General features: G+C 42.5%; 1 protein-coding gene across 14 annotated transcripts in view; it reads left to right on the plus strand.

Annotated features, from left to right (window-relative positions):
* The window catches only part of ASH1L (ASH1 like histone lysine methyltransferase), a 133,424-nt gene that overhangs the window by 78,988 nt on the left and 39,616 nt on the right, over positions 1–14,820 (plus strand). For 13 of the 14 annotated variants that reach the window (XR_004973333.1, XM_036343762.1, XM_036343761.1 and 10 more), the window contains one exon: positions 13,539–13,633. The exons of the other annotated variant lie outside the window; for it this stretch is intronic. Coding sequence is in view for 12 of the 13 variants with exons in the window: in XM_036343762.1 (XP_036199655.1) it covers positions 13,539–13,633 (95 nt within the window). In the remaining variant the exon portion in view is untranslated. The remainder of the gene's footprint in view (positions 1–13,538; positions 13,634–14,820) is intronic. 14 annotated transcript variants of the gene reach the window in all.

Here is a 14,820-nt window from a genome sequence, read left to right on the forward strand (position 1 = left end):
AAGCAAGCAAGCCTCATGTTAGTTTCAAGCTGCCTGGCTGCCGGCCGCCATCTTGGCTGGCAGTTAATTTGCATATTGCCCTGATTAGCCAATGGGAAGGGTAGCGGTTGTACGCCAATTACCATGTTTCTCTTTTATTAGATAGGACTAGAGGCCCGATGCATGAAAATTCATGCAAGAGTAGGCCTTCCCCTGGCTGCCATCACATCTTCCCTCTGGCACCCGATACCTGGGCTCCCCTCACAGCCCCGGCTTTGTCTGAAAGGACGTCTGGTGTAATTAATATATTACACTTTTATTATTATAGATATGTCTTGGTCTGGGCCTCTTTGGGTTCATGTTGTTTGGGACTCTGGGCTTCCTTTACTTATATGTCTATTTTCTCAAATAGGTTCTTAATCCTTTGTTTTCTCTCTTCTCCTTTTGATACCCCTATGATGCAGATGTTGTTAGGCTTGATGTTTACCCAGAGGTCCCTGAAACTGTCCTCCTTTTTTTTTTTCCCGTTTTGCTGTCCTGATTGAATGTTTTCTGCTACCTTGTCTTGGAAATCACTGATTTGATTCTCTGCCTATCTAATCTGCTGATTCCTTCTATTTTATTCATTTCAATTACTGTATTCTTTATTTCTAACTTGTTTTTTTTGTATGGTTTCTATGTCCTTTTTTATGTTGTTGAAGTTCCCACTAAGAAGTTCTTTAAGCATCCTTAGAACCATTGTTTTGAACTCTGTATTTGATACTTTGCTTCTCTCTATTTTATTTAGTTATTTTTCGGGAGAGTTCTTCTCTTCTTTCAATTGGGACATGTTTCTTTGTCTTCCCATTAGGGCTGCCTCTCTGTGTTTGTTTGTATGTATCAGGTAGATCTGCTGTGTCTCCCATACTTGATAAAGTGGCTTTATGTAGTAGGTGTTCCGTAGGGCCCAGTGCTGCATCCTACCTAGTGACCTAAGCTAGTCGCTCCAGGTGTGTCCCCTGTGTGGGCTGTGTGCACCCTCCTGTTGTAGTTGAACTTTGATTGCTGTTGTAGTTGAAATGGTCGCTGTGGGTGCCGGATAATGACACCACGTAGCAACGCCTCACTTCCTCTCCCCATGCCTTCTGATTGGCCCCCAGGCTGATAAGCTATGAGTACCAGCCTCAACTACAGTGGAGGAACTGCTATGCAGGAACCAAACCCACAGAGCAGAATTCACTTTGGCAGGTTCTGATTCCTGCCAAATCTGCCCCTTGAGTGTGTCCCATGTAGAGGTGGTTGGGTGGTACTCCAGCGTGATCTGGCTCTAGGGCCTCCCAGGAGGTGTAATCCAAGTTCACCTGCTGCCTGTGTCCTGCCTGGATCCACTTGGTATGAGCTACAAAATGATTTGCCCAGCTTGTGCTGGGATTGAAGGTGCCTTGGGGAGGCTAAGCTGCCAACCAAGGCCAGGTGCCACTAGTGCTGGTCCTGGGGCTGCTTAGCAAAAGATACAGGGCATTCTGAGGCCAGATGCCATTTGTGTGGGATTTGTGAGCCTTTGAGAGGTTTTAGAAAAGTCGCTAGCATGAGCCAAGACAGGCCATTTGTATGGAAAAGCCACTGGAAGCCTTGGGTGTGCCTGCAATGTGGGTGGGCTGTAGTCTCAGCAAATCACCAGGACAGGGCAAACAATTAGGTAGATTAATGGAAACTCAGATATTGAGGGTGGTGGTGGTAGAGCTCAACAAAGGAACACTTCTGCCAGCACTTCTGTCTGGAAGAAAGCTGCCCCTCCAGTCATCACCCTGAAACTAGACACTTCAGTTCCTCCCTGTATAACCCTTTTGCTTTTCGAGCTACTTCCCAGCACTGTAGCTCAGAGCAAATGAGTTCGTCTCTGATTAAGTCTGTGCTGCTGCTCTTTAAGAACATCTGGGACTCCAGCAGCCCTCCATTTCACCCAGTTTCTCAGCCACAATCCCCACTGGTTTTTTCAGCCAGAAGTTATGGGAACTTCTCTTCCTGGCACTAGAACCCTGGACTCCTGAGATTTTCTTCTGATTTTTAATCCCCACAAACGTGTGTGTGTGTGAGAGAGAGAGAGAGAGAGAGAGAGAGAGAGAGAGAGAGAGAAAGAGACTAGCCCAGTTCAGCTTCTCCAGCCCTCCTACCAATCTCAATGTTGTTTCTTCTGAATATCCTTAGTTATAAGACTTCTGATCAGCTACATTTCAGGCAGTTCTGACTGAGGGTTGGTTACTCTGTAGTTTATTGACTTTTGATCTGATCTTGGGAGGACACCAGTACCACGTTTACTTACTCCACCATCTTGACCAGGAGCTCCTAACTTGACTTATTCTTTAATACAGGTCTGATAGGCTTAATAGATAACAAAAGTTAATATATTTTCATAACAACAAGATTTAAGACACCAAAAATTTTGTTTCTGCCTGGCTGACATGGCTCAGTGGGTGAGCGTCAACCTATTAACCAGGAGGTCAGGGTATATGCCCAGGTTGCGGGCTCCATCTCCAATGTGGAGTGTGCAGGAGGCAGCTAATCAATGATTCTCATCACTGATGTTTCTATCTCACTCTCTCTCTCCCTTCCTCTTTGAAACCAGCAAAAATATTTTTAATTATATTTCTTACATACAATGTTTATTCAGCCTCAAAAAGGAAAGAAATTTAGAAAACTACAGTATGGATGAACCTCGAAAACCATTATGCTAATGAAGTAAGTTAGTCACAAAACAACAAATACTGATTTATTCCACTTACATGAGGTACCTAGAATAGTCAAATTCATAGAGATGGAAAAGAGAATGGTGCTTGCTGAAGGCTGGTGGCAGTTTATTGTTTAATGAGTTCAGAGTTTCAGTTTTGCGACAATGTGCTAGATGGATGTCAGTGATAGTTGTACAATAGGTGAATGAATATACTTAATTCTGCTGAACTTCACACTTAAAAATTGTTAAAATAGTAAATTTTATGTTATATATATCTTACCACAATTTATTTTCAAAATAACTAATTAAAAATGTATATTTCAACTTTTCAGGAAGAGCCATTACCTTAACTTGTGAGATATCCCTCTACTCTGTTATTTAGACTGGAAAATGATATAATCTAATTCAGAAGCCATGATTTTTTGGTATTAATAGATGGGAGTTGATTGATACGTTATTCTTCTTATCACCCTAGAATTCCATTTCCTGAATGGAACATTTTAAAAACAAAAAGGAATTTATCAGATCCTGTGAAATATCTCTTTGCATCCTAGTTCAGTATTTTACTGGTCTTTTACTATCCCCTAAAATTAAAACAAAATATAATAGTCACAAATAAATAAAGTTTTAGTAAACTTACTTAATGAGAACTTACTCCTTACTATAAAGATACCTAACTTTGTCCTAAGTCCCCCACAGAATGGCTTAGCAAAAGGGGCAAGATCTTTCTCCCTAAAAAGATTTAGTAGTTAGAGCAAAAAGACGGAATTTTAAACTAAGAGGATCCTTACATATAATGGTACCTAAAATTTCCTCAATGTTAATATAAGAACCAGCAAGGGATCTTATTTTTAAAATCAGGATTTCTAGACCCTCCTTCAGGAATTGTGCTTTAAACTGTATATACTAGAGGAATTCAAGGAAGAGATAGGAATTCAGTTTTGTGGTGGAAATTGGGAATTAACATGTCTTAACATATAAAAATCATCATCATTGCTACAGTAATGATAGTATTGTAAACTAGAAATTAAGAAGTGAAATACTTATACTTTTTAAAAATACTTCTTAAAAGATCTTTAGTCGCTTTTTTTTAAAGAACACCATATTAGCATTTTTCAACTTGAACATGTCTTAGAATTCACCTCTCTTAAGGGCTAGAGAAATAAATCTTGTATGTAATGGCAGTACCTTCCCTGATTAAACCTTTTTATTTTTTTCACATTATTTTATCTTGAAAATATTTAAATCTTTGGCAAAATAAACACTCATATACCCTAAACAAAATTTATCAATCTTTTGCCACATTTGCTTTATCTTTTTCTAGACCAGGGGTGGGCAAACTTTTTGACTCAAGGTCCACAATGGGTTCTTAAACTGGACGGGAGGGCCGGAACAAAAGCATGGATGGAGTGTTTGTGTGAACTAATATAAATTCAAAGTAAACATCATTACATAAAAGAGTACGGTCTTTTTTTCAATAGTTTTATTCATTTCAAACGGGCCGGATTCGGCCCGCGGGCCGTAGTTTGCCCACGGCTGGGATAGACACACACATACATGCTTTTTTTTGGTGGTAGGGAACCCAGTAAACAATTTGAAAGTAAGTTGCAAACATTTACCCCTAAATATTTCAGAAATTTTCATATAAGAACTAGGATGTTCTTCTATCTAATCACCATACCATTATTATACCTAAGAAAGTAAGTAGCATTTCAATAATTTCATCTAATATAAAGCCTACATTTATATTTTACCTATTGTCCTAAAATTGTCCTTTATATTTTATTTTATTTTAATTTAGGGTCCAAACAGATGTCATGTATTATATGTGATTGTTATGTCTATTATTTTAATCTAGAATGTGTCCCATCTTTTGTTTTTATGAGATTGTTTCTTTTTGAGGAACTCAGGGTAGTTGTCTTGTGCTATATTCTGTATTTTTCTGATGATTTCTTCATGATTAGATTTAGGTTAAATCTTAGCAGGAATATTACATTTGTGAAATTTTATATTTCTTATTGCATCCACTTATTGTCCCACTATTGGTGATGCCATATTTGATCACTTGGTTAAGGGAGTGTCCATCAAATCTCTCCACTGTAAAGATACGTTTTCTTATTGTAATTAGTAAGTAATTTGGGTTAATATTTGAGGCTGTGGCCTGTTCTCTAGCAATCTTTTATCTAATAGTTTAGCATCATTATGATCCTTACCTAAGTTTGTGCTTTCATTGTTAGTTACAAATGTAATTTTCTAATTCTGACATTTCTTCACTATTTAATTTTCCTGTGAACATACACTTTCACTTTCCTTCCCCTTTCACTCTCTGTTTTGGATATCATATGGACTTAGGCATTTTAAAGTAATCCATTACCATCATCTTGTGGAGAAATGGTCAAATTTTCCTGATTTTACCACAGGACTCCCTTTAAGCTTGGTCTCGTTTCCTTTAAACATGATCTCATCATCTTTGAGGACTTTCCTGCTTTCTACCACAGAAAGGTGTCATTCACTCTGGGTATTTTGTTTTTGTTTTTACTTGCTTGTTGTTGTTTACCATATTTACCTTGTCCTTCCATGTCTCAGATCAGGAATCATGTATTTCACCAAACCTACTTTGGTTTCTTTTAATGGAGGTTATCATTTAGAGATCAAAATCTAGGTACTTGATATGCTGCTTGCTAGTGGATTGTCATTGTTACTGTGTTTTCATTGCTTCTAGGCCCTCTCAGAACCAGGAAATAAGTATAAACATATATGCACACACATACATGTATTGATTATCTATAACTGTGTAATAAATCACAATATTAGCAGCTTAAAACATCACTCATTTATAATATCACAGCTTGTATGGAATTTTAGGTGTCTAAGCATTTCTGTTCTGTGTCTCACAAGACTAGAGAATCAAGATAGGTCTGTGATCTCATCTGAGGCTCAAGGTTCTGTTCTAAGCTCATACTCATTTTCCTGTAGTTGCAAAACTCGGTGGTGGCTTGCTTCTTCAAGTCTTTGAGCTCAGGGAAAGCCTAAGCTTTTATTGAGATACAACATATCCATTTAAAGCATACAATTCAATGACTTTTAGTATATTCACAGATTTCAACATCTGTCACCAAACGATTTTGGGACATATATCTTCAAAATATCAAACAGCATATGGGCAAGGTTATTCATTGGGCATTATCTGTAGTAGCAAATATTACTAACAATTGAAATGCCCTTCCATAGTAGGCTGATTGGATAAACTATGATAAATCTACCTATAGGCACCACCGCAATAAATTGAATTGTAATCTTTTTGCAGGTAGAGGGTCTTACCTTCAATTTGTAAAAAATGCAACATCTGTGAAGCACAATAAAACAAGGTATACCTGCCCTAACCGGTTTGGCTCAGTGGATAGAGCGTCGGCCTGCAGACTGAAAGGTCCCAGGTTCGATTCTGATCAAGGGCATGTACCTTGGTTGTGGGCACATCCCCAGTAGGGGGTGTGCAGGAGGCAGCTGATTGATGTTTCTCTCTCAGCGTTGTTTCTAATTCTCTATCCCTCTACCTTCCTCTCTGTAAAAACATCAATAAAATATATTAAAAAAATAAAAATAAAAATCGTATCCTATCTAATAAAAGAGAAACATGGTAATTAGCGTATGACCGCTACCCTTCCCATTGGCTAATCAGGGAGATATGCAAATTAACTGCCAGCCAAGATGGCAGCCGGCAGCCAGGCAGCTGGAAGTGAACATGAGGCTTGCTTGCTTCAGTGACAGAGGACTCCAACGTCCCCCGCCTGCCACTGCCGGCCTCTAAGCTGCAACTCTAAGCAACTATATTACAAATATAGAAACTAAACAAAACCCCAGAAACCTGCTTTAGTCCCGGGCTTCAGCCAGCAGGATCGCAACATTGTTTCAAATACAGAAGGTAAACAAAGGCCAGAAACCTGCTTTCAGCGGGGGAGGCCTAAGAGCTGGAGCCTCAGAACTAAAGCTGGCCCAGAATTAAAAAAAAAAAAAAAAGAAAAAAAGGAGCGGTTGGGAGCTTCAGTCACCCGCCAGCCTGAAAACAGTCCTCAGCCCCTCACCCAGACTGGCCAGGCACCCCAGTGGGGAATCCCACCCTGAAGGGTGTGTGACCAGCAGCAAACAGCCATCATCCCCTCACCCAGACTGGCCAGGCACCCCAGTGGGGACCCCCACCCTGATCCAGGACACCCTTCAGGGCAAACCAGCCAGCCCGCACCCATGCACCAGACCTCTATCCTATATAGTAAAAGGGTAATATGCCTCCCAGCACCGGGATCAGCGGAGCTGCGAGGCCTCCTGGCACTGGGATCAGCGTGACAGGGGGCAGCGCCCAAACCCCCTGATTACCCTGCGGCTCTGTGTGTGACAGGGAGCAGGGCCACAACCTCCCTATCGGCCCTGCTCTGTTCGTGACAGGGGAAGGCGCCCCAACCCCCTGATCAGCCCTGCACTGTGCCTGATAGGAGGGAGCTCCCCAACCCACTGATTGCCCTGCGGCTCTGTGTGTGATAGGGTGCGGCGCCCTGCTCTGCATAACTTCCCCATCGGCCCTGCCCTGAGTGTGACAGTGGCAGCACCCCAACCCCCTGATCGGCCCTGCTCTGTGGGTGATAGAGGGCAACGCCCCCACCGCCCCCCACGGGCCCTGCTCTGTGTGTGATGGGGTAGAGCCATAACCTCCCCATCACCCCTTCCCTGAGTGTGACAGGGTGCAGCGCCCCAACCCCCTGATCCGCCCTGCTCTGTGTGTGACGGGGGGGCGGTGCCCCAACTCCCCTGTCGGCCCTACTCTGTGAGTGACAGGGGGGAGCTCCCCCACCCCCTGATCGGCCCTGCTCTGTGCGTGACGGGGTGGCGCTGCAACCTCCCCATCGACCCTGCCTTGAGTGTGACGGAGCAGTGCCCCAACCCCCCAATCGGCCCTACCCTGAGCATGACTGAGGGCGGCTTCGCAACCTCCTGATCCGCCCTGCTCTGTGCGTGACAGGGGGGAGCTCCCCAACCCCCTGATGGGCCCTGCTCTGTGCGTGACGGGGCAGCGCCCCAACCCCTGATTGACCCTGCTCTGTGCGTGACGGTACGGAGCCCCAACCCCCCTGATGGGCCCTGCTCTGTGCGTGACGGGGTGGCGCCGCAACTTCCCTATCAACCCTGCCTTGAGTGTGACAGGGGGCAGTGCCCCAACCCCCCAATCGGCCCTACACTGAGCGTGACTGAGGGTGGCATCGCAACCTCCTGATCCGCCCTGCTCTGTGTATGACAGGGGGCGGCGCCCCAACTCCCCAATTGGCCCTGCTCTGAGCCCGACCAGGGGCTGCACCTAGGGATTGGGCCTGCCCTCTGCCACCCGGGAGCAGGCCTAAGCCAGCAGGTCGTTATCTCCCGAGGGTCCCAGACTGCGAGAGGGCACAGATCGGGCTGAGGGACCCCCCTCCCCCCCCCCCCGGGCCTCTAGTATATATATATTTTTTTAAGTGATAGAGTATCTTGATGTTATCACCAACAGAAAAATAAGCAGCCATGCCTAAATTAAAACCAAAATCAAACTTTGCCCACGAACTAGGAAAACAATTTCTGGCATAATTATCATATCCATAATGGTATCGTGTATTTTAGATATCAGTATTGCAACGTTAAGGATAAAATTGTTTTTGTTAGGGAGCCAATCAGTGATTGAGGGGGGATGTATTTAAGATTTCATTCTTTTGGGACTAGAACTATACAGGTTCCTATTGGGTTTGTTGTGTGTGTATGTGGGGGAGGGGGTATTGTATGTTGGTTCATTTCAGGGTGCCACATATTTTCATCCCTGACTACTATCTATTTGGTTACTTACCCTGATGGCATTAGTGTAAAATGCCTGGGTTGGTTGGTTTGTTTTGTGGTATGTTTTTCAAATATTTTTATTGATTTCAGAGAGTAAGGGAGAGAGAAATATAGAAACATCAGTGATTAGAGAGAATCATTGATCGGCTGCCTCCTGCACGCCCCACACTGGGGATGGAGCCCACAACCCGGGCATATGCCCTGACTGGGAATCGAACCGTGACTTCCTGGTTCATAGGTCAATGCTCAACCACTGAGCCATGCCAGCCGGGCTAAAATGCCTGTTTTGTTTCCATTCCTGTTTTAGCTAAATTGAAACTTTTATATTCTCTGTTTAATTAGTTTATATAAATCTTTTTTTTTTTTATTGATTAAGATATTACATATGTGTCCTTGTCCCCACGTTACCCTCTACCCCCCACCCCCCCCACCCCCGCTCATGCCCTCACCCCCCCCGTTGTCCATGTCCATTGGTTAGGCCTATATGCTTGCATATAAGTCCTTTGGTTGATCTTTCCCCCTTACCCCCACCCTCCCCTACCTTCCCTCCAAGTCCCGACAGTCCAATCAATGCCTCTCCGTCTCTGGATCAGTCCTTGTTCATCAGCTTATGTTGTTCATTTTATTCCACAAATGAGTGAGATCCTGTGGTATTTATCCGCTCTCAAGTTCCATCCATGCTGTGGCAAATGGTAAGAGTTCCTTTTTCTTCTTCCTCTTCTTAAAGAATACCTTTCAGCATTTCATATAATGCTGGTTTGGTGGTGGTGAACTCCTTTAGCTTTTTCTTATCCGTGAAGCTCTTTATCTGACCTTCTATTCTGAATGATAGCTTTGCTGGATAAAGTAATCTTGGTTGCAGGTTCTTGCTATTCATCACTTTGAATATTTCTTGCCAGTCTCTTCTGGCCTGCATGGTTTCTGTTGAGAAATCAGCTGACAGTCGTATGGGTACTCCCTTGTAGGTAACTGACTGTCTTTCTCTTGCTGCTTTTAAGATTCTCTCTTTATCTTTTGCTCTTGGCATTTTAATTATGATGTGTCTTGGTGTGGTCCTCCTTGGATTCCTTTTGTTTGGGGTTCTCTGCGCTTCCTGGACTTGTAAGTCCATTTCTTTCACCAGGTAGGGGAAGTTTTCTGTCATTATTTCTTCAAAAAGGTTTTCAATATCTTGCCCTCTCTCTCCTTCTGGTACCCCTATAATTCTGATGTTGGTACGCTTGAAGTTGTCCCAGAGGTTCCTTACACTATCTTCATATTTTTGGAATCTCTTTTCTTTTTTCTTTTTCGGTTGGGTATTTTTTGTTTCTTTGTATTTCAAATCTTTGACTTGATTCTTGGGATCCTCTTTTCTGCTGCTGGATCTCTGTAAATTATTCTTTATTTCAGTCAGTGTATGCTTAATTTCTAGTTGGTCCTTTTTCATGTCCTCCATGGTCTCCCTATACTTATTGAGGGATTCATTAAATTTATCGGCGGTTTCCATAAAATTCTTGAAAAACCTTATAACCGTGGCCTTAAACTCTATATCCAATCGTTTGCTTTCCTCCATTTCTGCCATTTGTGACCTGTTTCTTTGTCTCCGCATTTTGGCAGCTTCCCTGTGTTGATAGAGTGGCCCTGTGCGCCAGGTGTCCTGTAGGGCCCAGTAGCTCAGCCTCCCCAGTTACCTGGGGTGGACACTCTTGGTGCACTCTTGGTGCCTTGGTTGTTGTAGAATCACTGGGAGGAATTGACCTCCAGGCCAATTGGCTGTGAGAATCAGCTGTGTCTAAAGTGGGAGAACTTCTGTGCTGAAGACACCCTTCTGGGGCAAGACTTGCTTCAGTGGGGCTTTGGTGCTCACTGAGTCTGCTCCCTGAGTGCGTCCCTTATGGATCTGAGGAGTTGCAGTCTGGATGGACCCCCTCTGACCACTGGGTACAGTGGCTCCTGGATCTAAGGAGGTGCTAATTCAGCCTCTGCCTGAGGCCACACAGCAGGAGCCACGAAGAGGCTCAGCTGTGAAGCAATGCAAGCCGCTGCGGGGCCTTGGGCCTTCTCTTGGAAGTTCCAGGTCTGCTGCAGTTAGGTACATTCACATGCAAAAGCCTCTGCCGCAGCCTGGGTGGGGCGGGGTCTCAGGGAGTCAGAGGGCGGAGAAAGCGGCCATGGCCAATTCTCCGCCCGGAGTCGCGCGTCTCAGTGTTCCGGTAACGGCTGCAAGCACCTCTGAGGGAAAGCCGCCCTCAAGTTCGCTCGCTGCCGGACAGACCAGCTTCTCCCCGTGTGAGACCTGGGTCCCCAGAGACTTCCCGGAACCGGAGTTCAGAGCTCAGAGCCGTCGGAAGTTTGTGATTCAAAAAGACAGCCGGGTCCTCAGGCGCCACCCCCTTTCCTCGCGCGCGCGCACCGCCGTACCTCTGCACTTCACCTCCGCAGCGCCTCTGGCTCTCAGCGTGCTTTTCTTTCCTTCTAGTTGTGGACTTTACACTCAGCCAGCCTTCCTGTTGTTCTGGATGATGTTTGCTCAGTCCTTTGCGGTAATTTTCAATTGTTGTGTGAGGCAATAATTTCCCGGTGTTTACCTATGCCGCCATCTTAGTTGCTCCCCCAGTTTGTATAAATCTTGAATCTAATAAAGTGTAGACCAAATTTTCATTCATACGGAGTGCTTGGTTATAAAAACTGTTTTCTTGAGCTACATATTTGACTTTTATGATGAAGAAATATACCTTATACTTGGCTTTAAAAATTCATCTTTCTGTTCACAATCATTATTTGGGTAAGTTTAGTTTTGTTTTTTAATGAGAAATCTAGATGTAAGTAGAACAGTCTAGCATCTTTCCTATCTTCCTTTGTGACTGTATCTGAAACTCCTTAATCACTTCTTTAAAAACTTTACATGACCTAGTTTCTGACTCCATCTGGACTACTTCAGCCACCTCATTCTGACTTTGACCTTATACAGCTATTTCCTCTGCCTGATCTTCCCTTTCCCAGATCCTCTCATGTCTGGTATCTCAGGAATATTTACATCTTAGCTTCATGTCCTTATAAAACACTTTTTATATTATTCTTTATCACATTTTAATTGTTTGCCTAGCATTTATTATTTGCTGATTTCCCCCCCACTATTTTCTTATTTCCTTGTCTGTCTATCCAAGTAGAATGTAAACTGTCTTATTCACCACTGTTCCTTAGCACTTAGAATAGGATTTGGACTTTAATGAGTGCTCAATAACTGTTGAATAAACAAATGAGTGATCCACTTGAAAGAACCAGTCTTCAAATTTATGAACTTCAGGGTCTGTAATTAACTAACTTCTTTGGGCCTCAATTTTCTCATTTTGCAAATGTGTATTGGTTTCCCTACTTGTTATAAGATAGAGTAGACTTTTTTTTAATTTTTTTAATTTTTTTTTGCTTGTTTTTTTAAAAGGTAATATATTGTCATTCATAAAGAAAAGAAATATATCAGCCTTTATTTATTGGAACATTAAGCCAAAATAAAGTCATAATAGACTAATGAGGCTTTCCTGGAACCCTTTTTTCTCTTTCTTTTTTCCTTTTTTTTTTTTTTTTTCTCTAATTAACACTTTTATTTGTTTTTTTGTTTTTTTTTTTATTGCTTAAAGTATTACAAAGGGTATTACATATGTGTCCATTTTATCCCCCCGCCCTAGACAGTCCCCTAGCCTCCCCTATCCCCCAATGTCTTATGTCCACTGGTTATGCTTATATGCATGCATACAAGTCCTTTAGTTGATCTCTTACCCCCCTACCTCCTGCCCCCCAACCCTCCCCGGCCTTCCTGCTGCAGTTTGACAGTCTGTTTGAGGCAGCTCTGCCTCTGTATCTATTATTGTTCAAAAGTTTATAATGGTCTCTATTATCCATGAATGAGTGAGATCAGGCCGATGCTCTATCCACTGAGCCAAACCGGTCAGGGCTGTGAAATCTCTTGAGATTGATCTCATACCAAACATTAGGAGCACAAACCAGTAAGATGCGTGAAAGAGGTAAACCTCTAAGAACATCATTCAAAAAACTAAGGTTTTGCATTGGCCAGTGTAGCTCAGCGGGTAAGTCAGCCTGCTCACTGAAGGTTCTAGGATTCCAGGTCAAGGGCATGTACCTGGGTTGCAGGTTTGATCCCCAGCCCTGATGCGTCAAGAGAGGCAACCAATGTCTGTCTCTGTCTGTCTGCGCCCCTCTCTCTCTCTCTCTCTCTCTCTCTCTCTCTCTCTCCCTCCCTCCCTCCCTCCCTCCCTCCACCCCCCACTTACCCTTTCCCACCTTTCGCTCTCTCTAAAAACCAATGGGAAAGAATATCCTCAGGTGAGGATTAACCAAAAGAAGGAAAGAAACTGAGGTTTTTCATCTTAAATTTCCTTACCAGTTAATAAAATTAAGGCAATTCACCTAATCTCATAAGCATGTTTTCAAAGTCTATAAACTGTAATGTTTCCTCTTCCCTACTTCATAGTATTGCTATAAATGATATGTGAAAGTACTTTATAAACTATAAATCATTAGTGAAATGTATGGTAATCATTAGGATCAGATCTGAAATTGAGGTTTCTTCTGCAAAACTATTGGAGAATGCTAGTGATGCTCTTACTTATGTGTAATTCCTAAAAGGCTATTCCAAAAATGTGTATTTTAAAAATATATGAAGGTACTTGGCATCTGTCCCTCCCCTCCAAAAATATGCATTTAAGACTAAATCCAGGGCCAGATAAGGCACTGACCCAATACACCAAGGTTGCAGGTTCAATCCGAAGTCATGACACATACAAGAGTCAACCAATGAATGCATAAATAAGTAGAACAACAAATCAGTGTTTCCTTCTCTCTCTTTCCTCGCCCCCCCCCCCCTTCCTCTCTTTCTCTCTAAAATCAAACAAAAAGATTTAAGGTACTGTTACAGCAAATAGTCTTGATAGAATTATCTCTTTTCTATATAAGGCCACAGGAGAAAATGTTATTGCCTCTTTTTTTTTTTTTTTAATCATAGCCCAAAGAGCCGATTGATTCAATTAAAGAAAGAAAAGCTGGAATACTCTCCAGGAGAGCATGAATATGGATTATTTCCAGCCCCCATTCATGTTGGTGAGTATATACAATATATTGCTGAGAAAAAAATGGGTTATTTCTTGAGTTTGGGTGAAATGTTTCTGCATTCCTGTTATTATTTATTTATATCCAGTGGGGTGAAGCTCTTTTTTCTTTTTTTACCATTTAATTTATACTTAACTCTAAAGAATTCTGCAAACTCTTTGCTGTCTAGGAGTCAAAATGACATAAATCTTACTAACTGGAGTTTCAGTAAACAACACTATACCTGTGGCATTTGATTCCCTAAGTATGTCATCTAGAAAAAAACAACTATTCATCAGTCCACTTTCATAGTTCAAAAGGAGTGAGATGATTTATGGATATGTAATAATCAAAGGAAAAAGGCCCCCTGCTTTTCCTGATCTTAATCTGCTTGAAAATTAAGCAAGATTTATCTTTTTTTTTTTTTTAGAGAAAAGTCAAGGCTTTGTTTAGCATTTGGGTAATAGTATCTCCTAGGGTCCTACTGTGAAGCATACCAAATAAATAAAAAGTACCTAGAAGTCATCCTAAATTCTTCTCATTTTTTCAACACCTTATCCAGTCCGTCTCCAAGTTTTATTATTTCCATTCTTAAAATATATCCTACTCTCCAAATTCCATTGCCATCACTCAAGTCCATGCCACTATGCCATAGCCTTCTAACAGATCTGTCCGCTTCCATTGTCCCCGTCCAGTCTTCCAATCCACTCTCCACACAATAAAAAGATAAGTGATTTCATAACTTGAACAGATCATACTTAAAACCTTTTATTATTCCCATTGCCTGAAAATTTCTTCAAACTCTTCTCATGATTGTTTTCCTCTCATTCTTTAAGGATCAGCTGACAGTATCAGCTTATATATAGTTTTCTTTAAAATTGCATTCATGCCCTAACCGGTTTGGCTCAGTGGATAGAGTGTTGGCCTGCGGACTGAAGGGTCCCAGGTTCGATTCCGGTCAGGGGCATGTACCTTGGTTGCGGGTACATACTCAGTAGGGGTTGTGCAGGAGGCAGCTGATGGATGTTTCTCTCTCATGGGTTTTTCTAACTCTCTATCCCTCCCCCTTCCTCTCTGTAAAAAATCATATTTAAAATAAAATTGTATTCATGGCCCTTGCCAGTGTGACTTGGTTGGACGTCATTCCGTACACTAAAAGGTTTCGGCTTCAATTCCCTATTAGGGCACACGCCCAGGTT

Source organism: Myotis myotis, unplaced genomic scaffold, assembly GCF_014108235.1.
Source record: "Myotis myotis isolate mMyoMyo1 unplaced genomic scaffold, mMyoMyo1.p scaffold_m19_p_18, whole genome shotgun sequence".
In the NCBI taxonomy this organism is placed as follows: Eukaryota; Metazoa; Chordata; class Mammalia; order Chiroptera; family Vespertilionidae; genus Myotis; species Myotis myotis.